General features: G+C 39.5%; 1 protein-coding gene across 2 annotated transcripts in view; it reads left to right on the top strand.

The window, feature by feature from the left end:
• The window catches only part of tex2 (testis expressed 2), a 76,075-nt gene that overhangs the window by 32,227 nt on the left and 25,652 nt on the right, over window positions 1–18,196 (top strand). For both annotated transcript variants that reach the window (XM_079815764.1, XM_079815765.1), the window contains exon 2: window positions 16,638–18,195. In XM_079815764.1, the coding sequence (XP_079671890.1) occupies window positions 16,663–18,195 (1,533 nt within the window). In that variant the 5' untranslated portion in view covers window positions 16,638–16,662. The remainder of the gene's footprint in view (window positions 1–16,637; window position 18,196) is intronic.

The raw sequence follows: 18,196 nt of genomic DNA, 5'->3' as shown, positions 1-18,196 counted from the left end.
ATTCATATGGATTTGTTTTACGACCTCTTTATTGACTTTTTGAAGCGTCAGTGGAATTTGCTTAGACTGTCAATGGAGGGACAGACATCTTTCCCATTTCATTAAAAATATCTTCATTTTTGTTCCGAAGATAAATGAAAGTCAGTAAAATTTAATTACAAAAACTTTTTGTAAGCACTACAAAAAATGATTTTCTGCCTCTGGATTTTTGTTTTCCAGTACAAATTCAAAACATTCTTAGATCAAGATACATTTAATGACATGCTGAAAGTAAAATTAAGAAATTAAGTCTTGTTTTCTGAGGAACTGAACAAAATTAAGTGAGTTTGTGCTTTAAACAAGAGCAAATATCTGTCATTGGGTATGAAAAGTACTTACATTTTGATTTTTCTGAACCCATTGGCAGATATCTGTGCTTGTTTCAATTATGAAATCACTTTCACAAGATTTCTTATCTCGAGCTTTAAACTATTTTTTGTAAAAATGTATTAAAACATTGAGATCTGTTGGAAATTGTATTCTCAAACTTTGAAGTGTCACTATATAACTCATGGTATGCTTAGATATTTACATTTAGAGATTATATTGACGTGTTATGTTCCCCATAATTCTCTGTGGACACGGAAACCAGGAGAAACCATTGTTGTATGGGGTTTCATTCCACAAATCACCAACATTGTTCATGGATTTAATGTAGTAATACACCATGGTATTGTGGAAGATATTTTTTTTTTGTACATTATTCGTCTCTGGGTTCGTACAACCTTGTGATTTGTAAAACTAAGCCCGCATTTACACTGCAGGTCTTGATGCACAATTCCGATTTGGTGACTATATCTGATTTTTTTGACGACCCGCTTACATAATTTCTTGAAAGCAAATTATGCAAAACGGATACAAACCCGTATCCGATATTTGCATTACATTATACACTGGCGAAACAGCCCAAGACATTCTGACCCGTAAAACGAGGTAAAACGGTGCGTTATGCAATTGACACAATGGATGCAGACTAAATGATTATTCAATGTTTGGCTCTCGTAAGGCGGAGAACAAAAGAGGAGAGCTCTTGATAGCAGTTTGTGTCCACCTGAGTTGACGTCATTCGCCTCCGTCCCTTTTTCAATGATGTACAACATTTACTGGGGAATATCCGATTCGACCGCTTACATGGCAGACGCAATTTCACGTATCCGAATCATATCGGATTTATTACCACATATGAGTGAGGCCTGAATCCGATCTGAGGATATCGGAATTCATGCGTTTTTTTCCTGCTTACAAGTTCACGTCATATCCGATCAGTGCCACATTGGAGGGAAAAATCGGAATTGGGTCACTTGAACCATGCAGTGTAAATGGGGCCTTCAAGTTTAAAGGGGTAGGAAAGCTAACACTGTGGCAAACAAGCACTTTTATTTAAAAAAGACATGAAATGACCACTATAACCAGTAGATGGCAGAAAAGGAGCACTTATTGACTTATTAGCAATTTACACTCCTTAATATATGGAAAAAAAGTAGGAAGTCGCAAAGTCTCATGAAAAACAAAAACTTTTCTTCCAATTGTGACTCCTTTTACTATCACTGAAGCTGTCGGTCAGTTCAGTTCAGATACTAAGAACAATGGTACATTTAATAACAGTAGAATATTTACATTTTCTCTATAAAAATGAGGTTTTTGCACATTACTGTTAATAAAAGTTAATTTGATCTGCATATCAATTCAAGCTCAGTGCTTCACTGTTAAATTTCCAATAAACAAACATGTAATATTATTAGTAACTGCACTTATTAACAAAACAACGCAAAACATTAGTACTTTTATGATTAAATTAACCTTCAGCGCTACCATCTGTAGAATTTAGCGGTGCTGGTGCCACTGCTCTCAAATGTTAATCTGGAGCCCTGTATTATGCCAAATGTCTTTAATTATAGCTAAATCTCCTGGTCCAACACTCAACTGACTGTAGTATGTAAGAGTCTTCTTTTCATATCGGTTATGCTAGATCTGCTCACCATCTGTGTTTGTTATTTAATAGACTTCTTGAATCATGTGCTTATTTTGGTAATGATAACAGTCTCTTTGTGAAAAATGGGCCATATGTTTGTCTCTGATTACTCAGCAGTGGATATTTTGCATCATGTTGCCTAATTGGGATCACTGGGGGCTTAAGGCCTGTACACACCGGGACGAATATCGCGCACGCTTATCGCCAGCGTTTTTCGTGACGTTTTTCGACACGTCTTAAGTGTTCACACCCAAGCGATTTCCACTGGCGATGCGCGAGTGAACGTGCACATTCAGTAGATGCGCTTCCGGTACACAAGGTGGTGCTGCGGCACTTTACGCTTCTGACACTCGCTTGTCACACAGAAGAAGAAGAGAGACAGTATTTACGTGCTTGCCAAAACCACAGATATATTATGTCTATGGCCAAAACCATTCACACACTTTTTGCTAACTGGCAGGCAGCATTAGCTGCTCATCTTCTTCTTTGTCTACTTACTACTTCTTCGTCGTATCAATGTGTGCTCGGCAAGACCGTTTTGTGCTTGAGCGCCACCAAGTCGTGTTTTACTGTCACTTCAGCAGCTCCAGGCACGTGATCTCATTGGTCGGCCAGTTTTTAACGCGTCGCGTCAAAATAAAAAAACGAACCCGAGGCGTTTTCTCCACACCAAACTCGCTCATCCATGTCTTAATGGACCGACGCTTTGTGCACTGGTGCGCAGTCATGTTGGAACAGGAAGGGGCCATCCGCAAACTGTTCCCACAAAATTGTGAGCATTAAATTGTCCAAAATGTCTTGGTATGCTGAAGTTCCTTTCACTGGAACTAAGGGTCCAAGCCCAACCCCTGAAAAACAACCCCACACCATAATCCCCCCTCCACCAAACTTTACATTTGGCACAATGCAGTCAGGCAAGTATCGTTCTCATGGCAACTGCCAAACCCAGACTCGTCGATCGGATTGCCAGACAGAGAAGCGTGATTGGTCACTCCAGAGAACACGTCTCCACTGCTCTAGAGCCCAGTGGTGCATCCCACGCTTTGCATTGCACTTGGTGATGTAATGCTTGGATGAGCTGCTCGGCCATGGAAACCCATTCCATGAAGTTCTCTACACACTGTTCTTGAGCTAATCTGAAGGCCACACGAAGTTTGGAGGTCTGTAGCTATTGACTCTGCAGAAAGTTGGCGACTTGCACCTCAGCATGCGCTGACCCCACTCTGTGATTTTACCTGGCCTACTACTTCGTGGTTGAGTTGCTGTTGTTCCCAATTCGTTCCACTTTGTTATAATACCACTAACAGTTGAGCGTGGAATATTTAGTAGTGAGGAAATTTCATGAATGGACTAAACGCTCCGGTTGTCTTCTGTGCCCAGACTTGAGTTTTGTTTGATACATTCAAGATGCATGTTTTCTTTGAGCAGGTAAAATTAAAGGTTCAGTTCATATAACTGACTGACAAAATTGTATACATGAGGATGCAGTGCATCGTCAATGCATTGTGATGCATCGTGATATCGAATTGAACCGAATCGATGGCATGATAATCGTAATTGAACCGTGAGACCAGTGTAGGTTCACACCCCTATCCTGAGAGCGACCCATTCTTTCACAAATGTTTGTAGAAGCGTCTGCATGCCTAGTGCTTGATTTTATACACCTGTGGCCATGGAAGTGATTGAACACCTGAATTTTATGATTTGTAGGGGTGTCCCATCCCAATACTTATGGCAATTTAGTGTATTTACTAAGAGAAAGTGTTGTATGGAATAGGCAAAATTCAAGTTTTACCACATTAGCCTCTGTCTTTATGAGTGAGTTGGGATTAGAGAATGAGTGTGTTTTCTTCTGAGCCGGTCTAGAATCTAAAGCCTTACACTAAGTCTTCAAGCCTTTGATCCAATCTGTGTGTGTTCCTGTGCTCTGGTGAATATACGAACACAAACACACAACAAATACACCAAAACCCACCAAGCATTTTAAGTAATGTCTCAGTCAGAGATGATTTTTCTCATCATGTCAGTGTTTATAACGGTGAGCCTGGTGTCTGATGTCTACTGAGATCGGCACAGGACGATCACATTAATTGAATGTGAGTGCTGAACCTATGCCAGTACTGCAAATCAGCACTGTAATGCTGAGGTAGACCGTCCATCCTGTTTCACATAATTCTTTCATTCATGTCAAACACTTGAATTCCCTCAAAATCCTTGTTCTTTTAAAACTTGCCTTGCCATCTGTCAGTAAATCATGCTTTAGATGTGGAAATCTTTGTAAATTCAACTTATAAAACAAATAGTTCCAGTCCTTCTAGCTGAGCCATAAAATGCTCCATAAACACCCGCCTTTGACCTCATTACATCAATGGTTGCTTGACAGCTATTCTACTAAACAGTGCTGAAGAACTACATTGATACAGTTAATAAATATTATTTATTATCAACAGGGTTTGAAATTAACCAAGTTGGCTGCTAATTTTTAAGTTACCGGCCATTCAGTACTTCTAATAGCCAAAAAATTAAAATAAACCAGATTATCAATGTCTAACCTTAGATTTAAATATAGCCTATTTATTATTAAATCTGATTATTTTTTTGCTGTGTGTTTATTTTATGAAACCTTGCCAGGTATATGTAGGTATGTTAAGCCGTGGGTTATAGTGTTTTTATTAACAACTAAATTCTGGTACACGGTAAACCTGGATAAGTTGGCAAAACAAAACAAAAAATTAGGCAAATAAAATATTTTAAGTTAAGAAATGTAAAGTTTAAGTAAGCAGAACTTGCAGATTTTTATTTTGTACTCATACATTTTAATTGTGCTTAAAGGGTTAGTTCACCCAAAAATGAAAATTCTGTCAGTAATTACTCACCCTCATGTTGTTCCAACCATGTAAGACCTTCGTTCATCTTCGGAACATAATTTAGTATATTTTTGATGAAATCTGAGAGCTGTCTCACTCCTCCATAGGCGCCTCCATAGTAAAAACGTCATTTAAGGAGTCCAAATGACTACAGTGGCTCTGTATTAAGTCTATCATGCGACGAAAATACTTTTTGAGCGGAAAAACAACAAAAATAACGACTTTATCACACTATTATTGTTGTTCAATTTGAGCCTCTGACGAGAGTTCGCGGGAGTGCCACGACGCATGCGCGAGAACTGAGATTAACCCTACTCCGAAAGAGTGAGCAGCCAGTCAAGTAGTAGTAGAAGAAGAACGCCGTAATCTCAGTTCTCGCGCATGCGTCGTGGCACTCCCGCCACTTAATACAGAGCCACTGTAGTCATTTGGACTCCTTAAATTACGTTTTTACTTACTATTCTGGGCCATCAAGTTTCATTCCCTCTGAAAGCCTATGGAGGAGTGAGACAGCTCTCAGATTTCATCAAAAATATACTAAATTATGTTCCGAAGATGAACGAAGGTCTTACATGGTTGGAACAACATGAGGGTGAGTAATTACTGACAGAATTTTCATTTTTGGGTGAACTAACCCTTTAACTTCAAATATTTGAGTATAAGCTAATTCATACATTTTAATTAAAAGTATCAATTTAAATATTTTTAGTAGTAGAAATTTGGCTAGCTTTAACTAGCTCATTCAATAAATGCCACCTTGCTAATTACACAATGCTTTGATAGCATTAGCATAACATAACACTTGCTGAATGAGGACAGCAATATAATACATTTAACATAAATCTGTTCTCAAACTAAACTCATGCTCCACTCGTCACCATGATGGAAACCCTATAAAAAACAACATAACAGAAACTCTTCTAAACTAGCATAACAAAACATTAAACACTACTAAATCTCCCACTTAACACTAATCTTGCACATAAAAACATTATATAAAATTTTATTTTAGCATTTACTCTACCAAATCATGCTGGGAAATAGAAATCCCAGCCCAGTTTCAGTTAAATTTAAGTTGGTCTAAATTAAAAGTTCATAAAACTCAAAAAAATGAAACAGTTCAGATAACTTAAAATGTTTCAGTTTTGAGAACTCAAAAGAAAAAGAAAATTTTAAATACTCATAAAAGTTCATTTGATATAACTAATTTGTTTAATTTGAGTTCTACTCAAACCGATTAATTATTTTGGGCGTTAGAGTTTACAGTGTATAGAATGCCCACTTTTCATGATTTAAGGTCTGTTTGCACCAATAATGATAAAGATAACTATAATAATAACTATATTGGAATCCTAGTTATCATCCTTTGTGTGAATGAGCCTTTAGTCAATTGCTAATGAATAAAATAGCACTTGCATTTTCTTATGGTACGTTTAAGTCATGTCTGAAAGATCATGAGTTGCACATGAACACAACCACAAAATCGTAAATTCGAGCTTGGGAGTTTCTGCATTTACATGCTTTAATAATCGGAATTATCTAAAATACGAGTTTCCTAGTTAAAATTTGGACATGAACACCCTCTCAAGTCGTATTTACCACCTGAAAGCTCTGGAATAAATTTGAAACTCAAGTTCCTGAGTTGAGCGGCGATAAACTTTAAATATGGCGGAGGGTAGAACGATTGCTGCTGTGACTGCTATTCTTTATTAGTCTTTTTCCACAACAACTACATCGCCTTGTCTTGTTGTTAAAGTAGAGCATATTTACATATATGAATAATCTTTTGAAGCATACTGTTTGTATTTTACACAGCTAAAATAGACCAAAATTCCAGACAAAGATAGCGCTGTAAATATGTGTATGGTTTTCAATGAATGTGATGCTAAATATAATTTTGGCTTTAATAAGATTTTCCCAATTAAAGGGATAGTTCACCCAAAAATGAAAATTAGCCCATGATTTACTCCCCCTCAAGTCATCTTAGGTGTATATGACATTCTTCTTTCAGACAAATACAATCAGAGTTATATTAAAAAAGTCCTGGTTCTTCCAAGCTTTATAATGACAGTGACTGGCAGCCCAAAAAACAGCATCCATCCATTATAAAAGTGCTCCAAATGGCTACGGGGGTTAATAAAGGCCTTCTGAAGTGAATTGATGGGTTTGTGTAAGAGAAATATCCATATTTAACATGTAAATAAAGTAAAATATCTAGTCATATCTATATATGTTGTTAACTAATGTTAACTAATTAACCTTATTGCAAAGTGTTACCAAATTTTGTTTCTGTCAATCGTGTAAAATGTTTCGGTGAATAATACAACTTATGTCATTGAGTTTGACCTATGCCACTTTCATAAGAAACATAAAGATGCTTGTATAATGTGACACAAAAGTAAATGTCAAAGCCCAAAAGGCGCAAATTGTAGGGATGACCTAGACTGGAGAAAACCTGTACATATTTCTATCCTGCTTCTGTTACAAATTTGCGGGGACCAATCACAAACTGGCTTATCCACCTGGCACGCTATTGGCGGGTTTAACACAATGGCTGATAGAGAAGCGATGGATCGATGGTCTGATTGGTTGAAGGACTATCCAATTGCGTACAGAGTCATTTGAACTATGCCCGTTGATCACGCCTCTTGCAGTAGAAAATACAGAGTAGACCCCCCAGACCAATGTTCAATCTTAAAAGATTAAGCTTGGTCTGGTGATAGCCAGACAAGGGATGACCCATAACATGCAGTTTATATGAAATCCTGAAAACTACAGAGCTGCTTCTGGCTGTGTGCAGTTGAGCTCTCCGTCTCTCAGTCGAGGAAATACATTTGATGTGATGTCTCATCTCTTTGCTGTCCTTGTTTTAGTGCTTCACCCTTGACTGCTTTGATCAGCTTTAAATTCAGCGTTCTCCTTTGCTCCCTTTCTTTTCCTTGTTGTCAGAAAACTTCAAACGGCTCTGTTCCCAGTGCAGCATTCAATCCCTTCAAAGACTGTCTTTATTATATATTCTTAAGACAGTTTTAGTCAACTCAGAGAGATCATTTATATGTATATAAATGGAAATATGGGATGATTAGTTACTGTGGTTCTTAGATGTTGGGAGATAGACTAAACTCTGAAGCATTTCTTGTGTGTGGCCAACCATGACAGCAGGACATTGAGACGTGATTATGTAAGTGAAGCTTTCTTTAATAAACATTAAAGGAATACTCCACTTTTTTGGAAAATAGGCTCATTTTCCAACTCCCCTAGAGTTAAACAGTTGAGTTTTACCGTTTTAGAATCCATTCAGTCTGGCGGTAGCACTTTTAGCATAGCTTAGCATAGATCATTGAATCTTATTAGACCGTTAGCATCTTGCTCAAAAAAATTAGCAAACAGTTTCGATAGTTTTCCTATTTAAAACTTGACTCTTCTGTAGTTACATCGTGTACTAAGACCAACTTTGCTGCAAGCTCCTTGTGCAAGCAGGTTGTCACGTTGGTTATGTTGACGGGAGCCTTTTTTTAGGCGCTGTGTAATATCATTGCGGCGCTGCACCCATGGTACGGCAGCAAAGTTCCTTGATCATTACGCAGGAATGAGAGTATAGTTCCTAGCCATATCGGCCTAGAAAATCACAACTTTTCATTTTCCGTCGGTCTTACTACACGATACAGAAGAGTCGAGTTTTAAATAGGAACAATATTGAAACTCTTTGGTCAATTGAGCGAGATGCTAACAGTCTAATCAGATTCAATGATCTATGCTAAGTAATGCTAAAAGTGCTACTGCCAGACCTGGAGATCGGGTTAATGGATTCGAAAACGGTAAAACTAAACTGTTTTACTCTAGGGGAGTTGGAAAATGAGCCTATTTTCAAAAAAAGTTGAGTGTTCCTTTTAGCTCTCCTCCCTGTGGAGCAGAGACGAGCTCTCCTTTGGAAAAACCGTTAACAGTAGCCGTGCGTCCATTACCCTTCAAATTGCGCAAATTGAAATTGTGAATTGAAAATACGCCCAATGGAAACGCGTCAATTTTGCAAAAACTCCAATGTAGCACAAAAAGGTTTTACGCACACATCAGATGGTTTTTCAGGCAATTCAAAAAAGGAATATTTAGCAAAACTTTAATGGAAACATGTTTTTTTTTCTTTGCATTTACAGGTCACCTGGTGCAAGTAAAAGTTGATCATTCTTTAAAGATGACGTGGTATGTTTGGACAGAAGATGAGACAAAGTGCTTTATTAAAGGTGCACTATGTGATTATTTTTCAGTAAAATATAAAAAAAAAACACTAGGCTAGTGTTATATATTTGGTTCAGTTGAGTACTTACAATATCCCAAATGTTTCCAACTATTTGTAAATCGTGAGAAAATGGCTATTTTAAGCAAGGAACCGGGACGTATGAGGAAGTCGACTGTCAATTGCGTCATATCTGCGTTACCCTCGGTTTCCGGTTTTATTTTGAAGAAACGCTTTACTCTCACTGCAGTGTGCAACAAGTGTCATAGCAGCCGCCAAGGGTAACGTCATAACATAATTTTCAACACACTCAGATGTATCTAATATGATAAACAGAGTTGCGTTATCTCATACTCATGACCGGAAAAGCGGTAAATGGCGCCGGCGACTGTTGCATAATAAAAGTCCCGCTGCTCACGAGGCGTGTGTTCCGCTCTTCTTATTAACAATCGCTCCTGTGGCCTTGCTCAGCTCCACAACACTCTGTCTTGTTCTGCTTCATACTTTTAACATTAATAATCTCATCCATGAACATGATTTCTGCCCGAGTCCTATCCCGATTTCTTTTCCACCGCTGTGAGGTGAAGACGACATCTCCCATGAATCTGTGCTCAAATTTGACGTCATCAAACTACGCCTTTGTTTTGAATAGGCAACCTCTAGCGGACGGAGACGTTACATAGTGCAGCTTTAAAAGACAAAATAATTCACGTGAATACTGGATGCTAAACAAAGAAATGCCACAATTTATCAGATATGAGGGATGAACACCCTGAAACACATCATATGTGGCCGCTCCCTTCGATTAAAAATAATGGCTAGTGCGGTGGGATAAATGTAAACCTACCAACATCTGTTGCCATGATTTTTGGAATGATTTACCGTGAGAGGAAAAAATATTGCATAAAATATAGTTTTAATCGCATTACATCGGTTAAAGCTACACTATGTAACTTTTCTGTCCACTAGAGGTCACCTGTTCAAAACAAAGGCGTAGTTTGATGACGCCACGTTTGAGCGCAGAATCTTGGGACGTGTGGTCTTCACCTCACAGCCGGTGGAAAATATTATTCATATATTATTAACATTACTGTAGTCTGAAGCAGAGCAGGACCGAGTGTTGTGGAGCTGAGCAAGGCCGCAGGAGCGATTGAAGAGCGGGACTGTTATTATGGCATAGTCGCCGGCGGGACTTTTATTATGACACGGTCGCCGGCGCCACTTCCTCTTTTCCAGTCATGAGTCTGAGGTAACGCAACTCTGTTTATCGTATTAGATATATCTGAGAGTGTTGAAAAGGAAGTTATGACGTTTGCTCTGCGGCTGCTATGACACTTGTTCACACTGCAGTGAGAGTACAGCGTTTCTGCTAAATAAAACCGAAAACCGAGTGTAACGCAGATATGACGCAATCGACAGGCGACTCCCTCAAACGCATAGCTCACACGTCCCGGTTCCTCATAGTTGGAAACATTTGGGATATTCTAAGTACTCAACTGAACAAAATATATAACACTGGCCTAGTGGTTTTTGGATATTTTACTGCAAAAATCTTACATAGTTCACCTTTAATGGAAATGGTGTCATTTCGCAAAAGTTTTTTATTGACATTTAGAAAGTACCGCAAAAGTTTTGTGCATATCTGTAATGGAAACGTGGCTAGTGTTTGTCCCTGTTGACTTAACAAATACTACTTCCCCTGGTGTAGAGAATAAAAAAGTAAAGTTTGGAATAAACCACCCCTTTCAATCCAATCAAAATTACATTCGGATCGAGCTCAATCGGATTGATTAAGGTGTTTACATGAAGGCTTTTCAGTCCGATTGAGCCATCAATCTGATTACTAATGGATTATTTTGTTGCATGTAAGTAGTATGTACGTAGCCAATGTAATCTGCACTGAAGTCACTGTAAAATCTTCACCACTTGTTCACAAATCATGTTCATGTATGCGATTATTAACATTACTGTAGTGAAGCAGAGCAGGACCGAGTGTTGTGGAGCTGAGCAAGGCCGCAGGAGCGATTGAAGAGCGGGACTGTTATTATGGCATAGTCGCTGGCGGGACTTTTATTATGACACGGTCGTCTGCGCCACTTCCTCTTTTCCAGTCATGAGTATGAGGGTAACGCAACTCTGTTTATCGTATTAGATATATCTGAGTGTGTTGAAAAGGAAGTTATGACGTTCGCTCCGCAGCTGCTATGACACTTGTTCTCACTGCAGTGAGAGTACAGCATTTCTGCTAAATAAAACCGAAAACCGAGTGTAACGCAGATATGACGCAATCGACAGGCGACTCCCTCAAACGCATAGCTCACACGTCCCGGTTCCTCATAGTTGGAAACATTTGGGATATTCTAAGTACTCAACTGAACAAAATATATAACACTGGCCTAGTGGTTTTTGGATATTTTACTGCAAAAATCTTACATAGTTCACCTTTAATGGAAATGGTGTCATTTCGCAAAAGTTTTTTATTGACATTTAGAAAGTACCGCAAAAGTTTTGTGCATATCTGTAATGGAAACGTGGCTAGTGTTTGTCCCTGTTGACTTAACAAATACTACTTCCCCTGGTGTAGAGAATAAAAAAGTAAAGTTTGGAATAAACCACCCCTTTCAATCCAATCAAAATTACATTCGGATCGAGCTCAATCGGATTGATTAAGGTGTTTACATGAAGGCTTTTCAGTCCGATTGAGCCATTAATCTGATTACTAATGGATTATTTTGTTGCATGTAAGTATGTACGTAGCCAATGTAATCTGCACTGAAGTCACTGTAAAATCTTCACCACTTGTTCACAAATCTTGTTCTCAGAATGTCCCAGAACAAGCACGAGAATCTCAGGTGAAAATTGTTGTTGAAATATCAGTATTCTTGGAGTTCCTCTCGTCCAATCAGATTTGAGGACGGAAAGTACATTTACATTTTACATTTATTAATTTAGCAGACACTTTTATCCAAAGCGATTTATAATTTAGGAATACAGGAAGCGATCCATCATGAAGAGGTGAAAATCACAAAAAGTGCCTGAGATGCAAAGTTTTGGATACTTTGTTTTGGATACTTAGAGCAGCATAAGTTGGAATAGGGAGGGAATTGAGGAAAATAGTTTTTTTTTTTTTTTTAAGGGAATGTTAAGTAAGAGTTTTCAGCTGTCATTTGCATCTTGTCAGTGATTCTGCTTTCCGGATGGGGGTGGGGAGATCGTTCCACCAGCAAGGAACGGTGAATGAAATTGTTCTGGAGAGTGATTTAGTGCCTCTCTGTGAAGGTACCACGAGCCGTCGCTCCTTAGCTGAGCGAAGGCTTCTGGTGGGGATGTAGACTCGTAGGGGCGAGTCGAAGTATGCGGGAGCTGAACTTGTGGTGGATCTTTAAGCAACTGTCAACAGCAACGCCTTGAACTTGATGCGAGCAGCGAGTGGTAGCCAGTGCAGAGAGATGAAGAGAGGTGTGACATGGGCCCTTTTGGGCTCATTGAAGACAAGACGTGCTGCTGCGTTCTGAATTATTTGAAGAATTTTGAGAACACACGATGGAAGTACAGCCAGAAGCGCATTGCAGTAATCAAGCCTTGAAATGACCAGGGCCTGGATGAGAGGCTGTGTTGCATGCTCTGTTAGGAACGGTTTGATTTTTCTGATGTTGTGCAGCGCAAACCTGCATGACCGAGCTGTCTTTGAAATGTGGTCTTTGAAGGACAGCTGGTCATCAAAGGTTACTCAAAGATTTCTGACTGACCTTGAAGGGGTAATCAAGGATGGTGAAGTCGTGTTGTAGAGTCGGAAAGTCCGGAACTAACCCTTGTTGAGAATAAACTCTAACACAAGATGAAAGAGTGGTGGAAGCGGCAGGGCATTGTGCTGACTAATCTCTAATAGCTAATTTACCTCTACCTTTAATAGCTAGTAAAACTGTTGAGACATTAGACCTACAATTATGACATACATTTTTAAATAGATCCAATAAAAATAAATTATTACAAGTACTTACTGTTGTTTTGTTTTTGGACTAACAAGGACGTTTTGAGATCTGAAACGTATACAGTATGCTTTTATAGCACAATGACCTCTGATATGTCAAAAGAACAAGGAAAAAAGCTTTATTTCTCAATTCAAGACTCCTTTAATTGGTTTTAGCCAATGCTAGTGTTTTGTCACATTTGGTTAAGTTTTGATTAGTGTCTTTTATTATGTCATGTCTTTTAGTTTGAAGTATTTTCCTGTTCATTGTTTCCTGTCCCTCATCTTCCCCATTCCTGTCTTGATTGTGTTCAGGTGTTCCTTGTTTGTGTCATTAGTTCTGTTGCGTATTCATAGCCCACATGTTTCCTTTGGCTGGTATGTAGCTTTGGCTTTATTTAACCCTCTTCTTTGGTGAGTCTTTTGTTTTAGGATTTATCAAGTTCAATATGTCTTTGGTCTGTTGATTTTTGCTTTTGTGTTTAAAAAAAAAAAGTTATAATAATAAACTTGAGTTCTTAATTTTGACTCACCTGAAAGTGAAAATGTTACATGTGTTACTGGCAGAAACTGGTTAAGCTGGTATTGTTGCAGGTAAACTAGTATGACCTGTATGGCTTGATAGGTGACCAGCCAAAGCCAGCATTGAATGTGTGTCAAACCCTTACATTGTACTGACAACCAGCAACAATAGTTTTAATTGGTCTATTATTGGGATATTTCACCCAAAAGTGGAAATTCGCTCATTGACTTCCCAGTTTTATATGACTTCCCAGTTTTATATGCCTTTCTTCAGATGAGCACAGACACATTTTAGAAAAATCATAAATCGCTGCGATTCCATGAGGGAATGGGTTCCCAAATTTAGATTTTATGTGCGATTTGACTGGTAATTGGTAAAATTGGTAAAAGCAAATGTGCCAAACACAATGCTAGAGATGTTATTATGAAAAATGTAAAAATATTCTGCTACAAACTGGAAAATGAATGGGAAGCACTGAGCTGAACCAGTTTGGCTGTTTTTTTTCCATTATGGATGATGAACCAGTTTGAAGAGTGTTTTATGTGTTTGTGGGTCCATGAGTGACTCACTGAGTTCCCAAATGCAGTAGCATTATTTGTGATGTGATATATGACCCCAGTGGATTTGTAGATGTTGTCTTCTCTGAAGCAAAATGAGAATTTTCTTTCATTCTTTTTTTTGGGTGAACTATCCCGTTAAGTTTGTAGTTGGTAGTTTCCCATGGGATTTTGAGAGAATTGTTGGTGGACCTCACACCCTCCCAAGGGGAATTTTTAAAATGAAATGCTTCAATATGGTGCACTTTGAGAGTAAAATTAAGAGCGCCAACCTCTTTACTATCAAGATTGAATAGAGAAAAAGAAAAATTAATTGACTGGACTTAAAAGTGGACTCAAACCTCTTTTTAGATGTGATAGAATCTCTGTCCGCATTACATTCATACGGTTTTTTTTTTGTTTTGTTTTTTAGGAAGACAACAAGACAGAAATTTTATTATTGTAATACAACTTCACTGTAAAATATATAGAAATAATAATTGTTATTTTACTTTACTTTACACATCCGCAGTAAAATTACGATACTACTTAAAGGTCCCGTTCTTCGTGTTTTTTTGAAGCTTTGATTGTGTTTACAGTGTGCAATATAACATGTGTTCATGTTTCGCGTGTAAAAAAAACTGTATTTTTAACACAATTTACTTATCTGTACACCGCTGTTTTCACTGTCCTACAAACGACAGAAGACTTCCTTTATTCTATGAAGTCCCTCCTTCAGAAACACGTAACGAGTTCTGATTGTGTCAGCGGTTCCCGTGTTGCGATTTGACAGCAGCTTAGCGAACGTAGCACGGTCCTGTGTTGTGATTCGACAGCAGCTTAGCGCACGTGGAAAGGTCACGCCTCTTAACGGGAGATATATACGCGCTTAATAATCTCTACAGCGTCCCTGGGAAAGCCAAACAAAGGTGATTTGACTCCGGGATGAAAATAACAGCGTCTCGACGACATGGCGACAAACACAATGAAACGCAGCACTTCCTTTTCTCCACGCGACGTCCTCTTCTTCTCCACGTGGGACAGCAACAAGACCACGCCCCCTTTTTTCGCGTTTTCTTGTGGGCGGAGGTTAGTCTGTTCTACTGCTCTACTGACGTAATTAAAGCAGGAAATACCAGGATGTAGTCCTAACCAGCCGTTCGCTGTAGGCTTTGAAAGGGAACTTCTGTTAAATAAAATATCTCGCTTGGCATTGAACTTTGAGCTTTATCATTTTACAGGTATTATTTATGCTCTAGCAGCAACATTACACACTAACTAAAGTTTGAACAATGGGATCACGAAGAACAGGACCTTTAATGTATTCTAGCAAGCATTAAACTCAAGTACAATACAATAAAGCAGCTTCTTAGTAATCGGACAATATGTGTTTACGTAGCAATTTAATAAATTTCCGCTGTAAAGCAGCTCTACAGAGGACAGTAAATGTCATTGTTCAGTCAGTCTGTGTTTCAGTTCAGTTCAATAAGTGTTGATGTTGCAAAGTTCATTAATTATGAAACAAATTCAATTCAGCCTTAAGCTCAATTCAGTTTGTTCTCATTTGATAGTGACATTGCAGTCAAAATGATAATATTACTGAATATTAATTGTCTTTTAAACCTCAAGCTTTTATTTTGACGGAAAAGCTTTATTAGAGATGCACCATAGCGGTATTGGCCGATATATGTTATTGTTATCGGCTCAATAAGAAAATTTGTCCGATATATTAAAGCCGATAAATAATGGCTTATTTCCTTCAGCTGAGACACTTCAGATGTTCACAATGAATCATGATGGTTTTGAATTGCTTGAAATATGATTGAAATCACTTCAAAAACGAGTGAGATGATGAGAACATCATAATTGTGTGTTTGGGATATGGATTTTAATGGTGAGATTTTTGTTTTTCTAATCAGGCTCTCAAAAATGATATATGGATTTCGATTTATTGGCCGATGTATTGGTTATCGGCTTTCAAATATAAAGAATTATCGATATCGGCCAAAATTTTCATATTGGTGCATCCCTAGTTTCTGTGGCAACAGGTTTATACATTTAGTGAAATGCTGTAAACTGTGTGAATAGTGAATAATGTTAGAAATTATGCAAATTTTAAAATAGTCTGCTTTTTACCATGAACCGAGAGACTGAAATAACTGGTTGCACGTGCTGCACGTGCTGCATGTGCATAAATAAACACTGTGCTGCACTTCACTCTGAAACACGCAGCGCAACAAACTGTATACTTTTTTTTTTATGAAATCACAATGTTATTATCGCACTAAGCCATATCACAATTTCAATTATAGTTTGATTGACTGGTAAATGCTGAAGCAGATGCGCCAAACACAATGTTAGAGATCTTTTATGTCATTACGAGAAGTGTAAAAATGTTCTGCCAGAATCTAGGAAATTATGGGAAGCACTGAGCTGAACCAGCTTGGCTGTTTTACATGTATTACATGTAACCTTTTTTCTTCTCTGTATCCACAGGCTGTGAGCTCTTTTGAGTGGTGCCATGACCAGTCAGGGTGGTGACCATGAAGACAGACTAAGCCCCCCAACTTCCTCCTCCTCTTCTCGGCCTTCAGCAGCCCGTAAGCTGCAGGTGCAGCGCTCGCTCTCCCGGGATACCATTACCATACACTTTTCTGCCAAAGGAAATGAGGAAGAGGAGGAGGAAGAGGACCTCTACAGGCTAGCTGTTTCTCCTTCGGGCCTTGACACTGACGATCAGAGCGTAGTCACAGCTCAGGAGGCCAGCGAGGACCTTCTCTCTGAAGGACTGGGAGTGGACTTGGTTACAGGACTGTCACCCCAGACACACAGTTCTGCCTTGGCTATCCAACACCCCTCCATTAACCTGGGTTGCACGTCCACTTCTAGTCTTGTTAGCTTCTCGTGGCCCTCTGAACAAAGGTCGACTGCCCCGGTACCTTCCACCTATTCAGCTTCCTCCAACTCATCCCCAGCCAAGGCCTCTGCCCTACCCTCAAAGCCTTTCCTCAGCCTAGTCAAGTCCCTTTCCACTGATGTGGAGTCTCGTGAGGCTCCCACTGTTGCCCCCCAGTCGATAAGGCACCGGCATTTGATGAAGACTCTGGTTAAGTCTTTATCCACAGACACTGCTCGACCCGAACAGGAGGCTTCATTGACTCATCGCCCCTCAGATTCGCGGCTCAATCTGCATCTTTTCAAACCTTTCACCCAAACTCGTGTCCCTGCTGTCAGTGGAGACTCCAAAACGGCTCCCTCATCCCCGCTCACCTCACCTGATAGCCGCTCCTTCTTCAAAGTTCAGGAGGTGGAGGCACGTATTGAAGACACGAAGCGCCGTCTCTCGGAGGTAATGTATGAGCCCCTTCAGCTTCTCAGCAAAATAATTGGTGACGAATCTGGTAGCGCTTCTGCATCCACAACTGCTGGAGTCTCCTACCGGTCCAGAAACCTTTCTTCCAGCGCCTCTGAACTCTCCAACCTGTCTGCCCTCAATGGCCACTCAGAAAGCAACAATAACTATTGCATCAAGGAAGAGGAAGACCTGGAGGGTGAAAGTCCTCTTGAGGGGGCAACTGTTGAGTTGCCTCTACACAGGTCACCCTCTCTGGGCCTGGACAGATGTTTTATGTCGACACTCGCTCGTCAGGAAGATGAAGAGTTCTGTGAGCTCTACACCGAAGACTTTGAGCTCTGCAATGACACTGAGTTAGATGGACCTCACTCATCCCAAGTCCGACGAGGGAGTACGGGGGGATGCAGTGAGGAACCAACTGAAGGAGGGGAGGAGGAGGAGGAAGAAGATGAGCCTCCAGGAGTACCCCACAACAAATTGATTCTTCTCATAGCTATAGTTTACGGTTACTTTGTGTTGCCACTGCCTACCTATGTGTGTTGGGTGTTGACGGGAGTGGTGGCAGGTTTCATGCTGGCGATTCTGATGGTGTGGCTGTCAGCAAGACGCAGACCGTCATGGGGCCGTCACAGCAGCTGGACCAGAAGAGAGCAATGGAACAGGGTTCCTCTGGATATCACAGAACCTGCCATCCACAAGG

Source organism: Gobio gobio (assembly GCF_949357685.1).
Source record: "Gobio gobio genome assembly, chromosome: 1".
In the NCBI taxonomy this organism is placed as follows: domain Eukaryota; kingdom Metazoa; phylum Chordata; class Actinopteri; order Cypriniformes; family Gobionidae; genus Gobio; species Gobio gobio.
The sequence above is the reverse complement of the archived record's forward strand: the minus strand, read 5'-3'. Positions and strand labels throughout refer to the sequence as shown.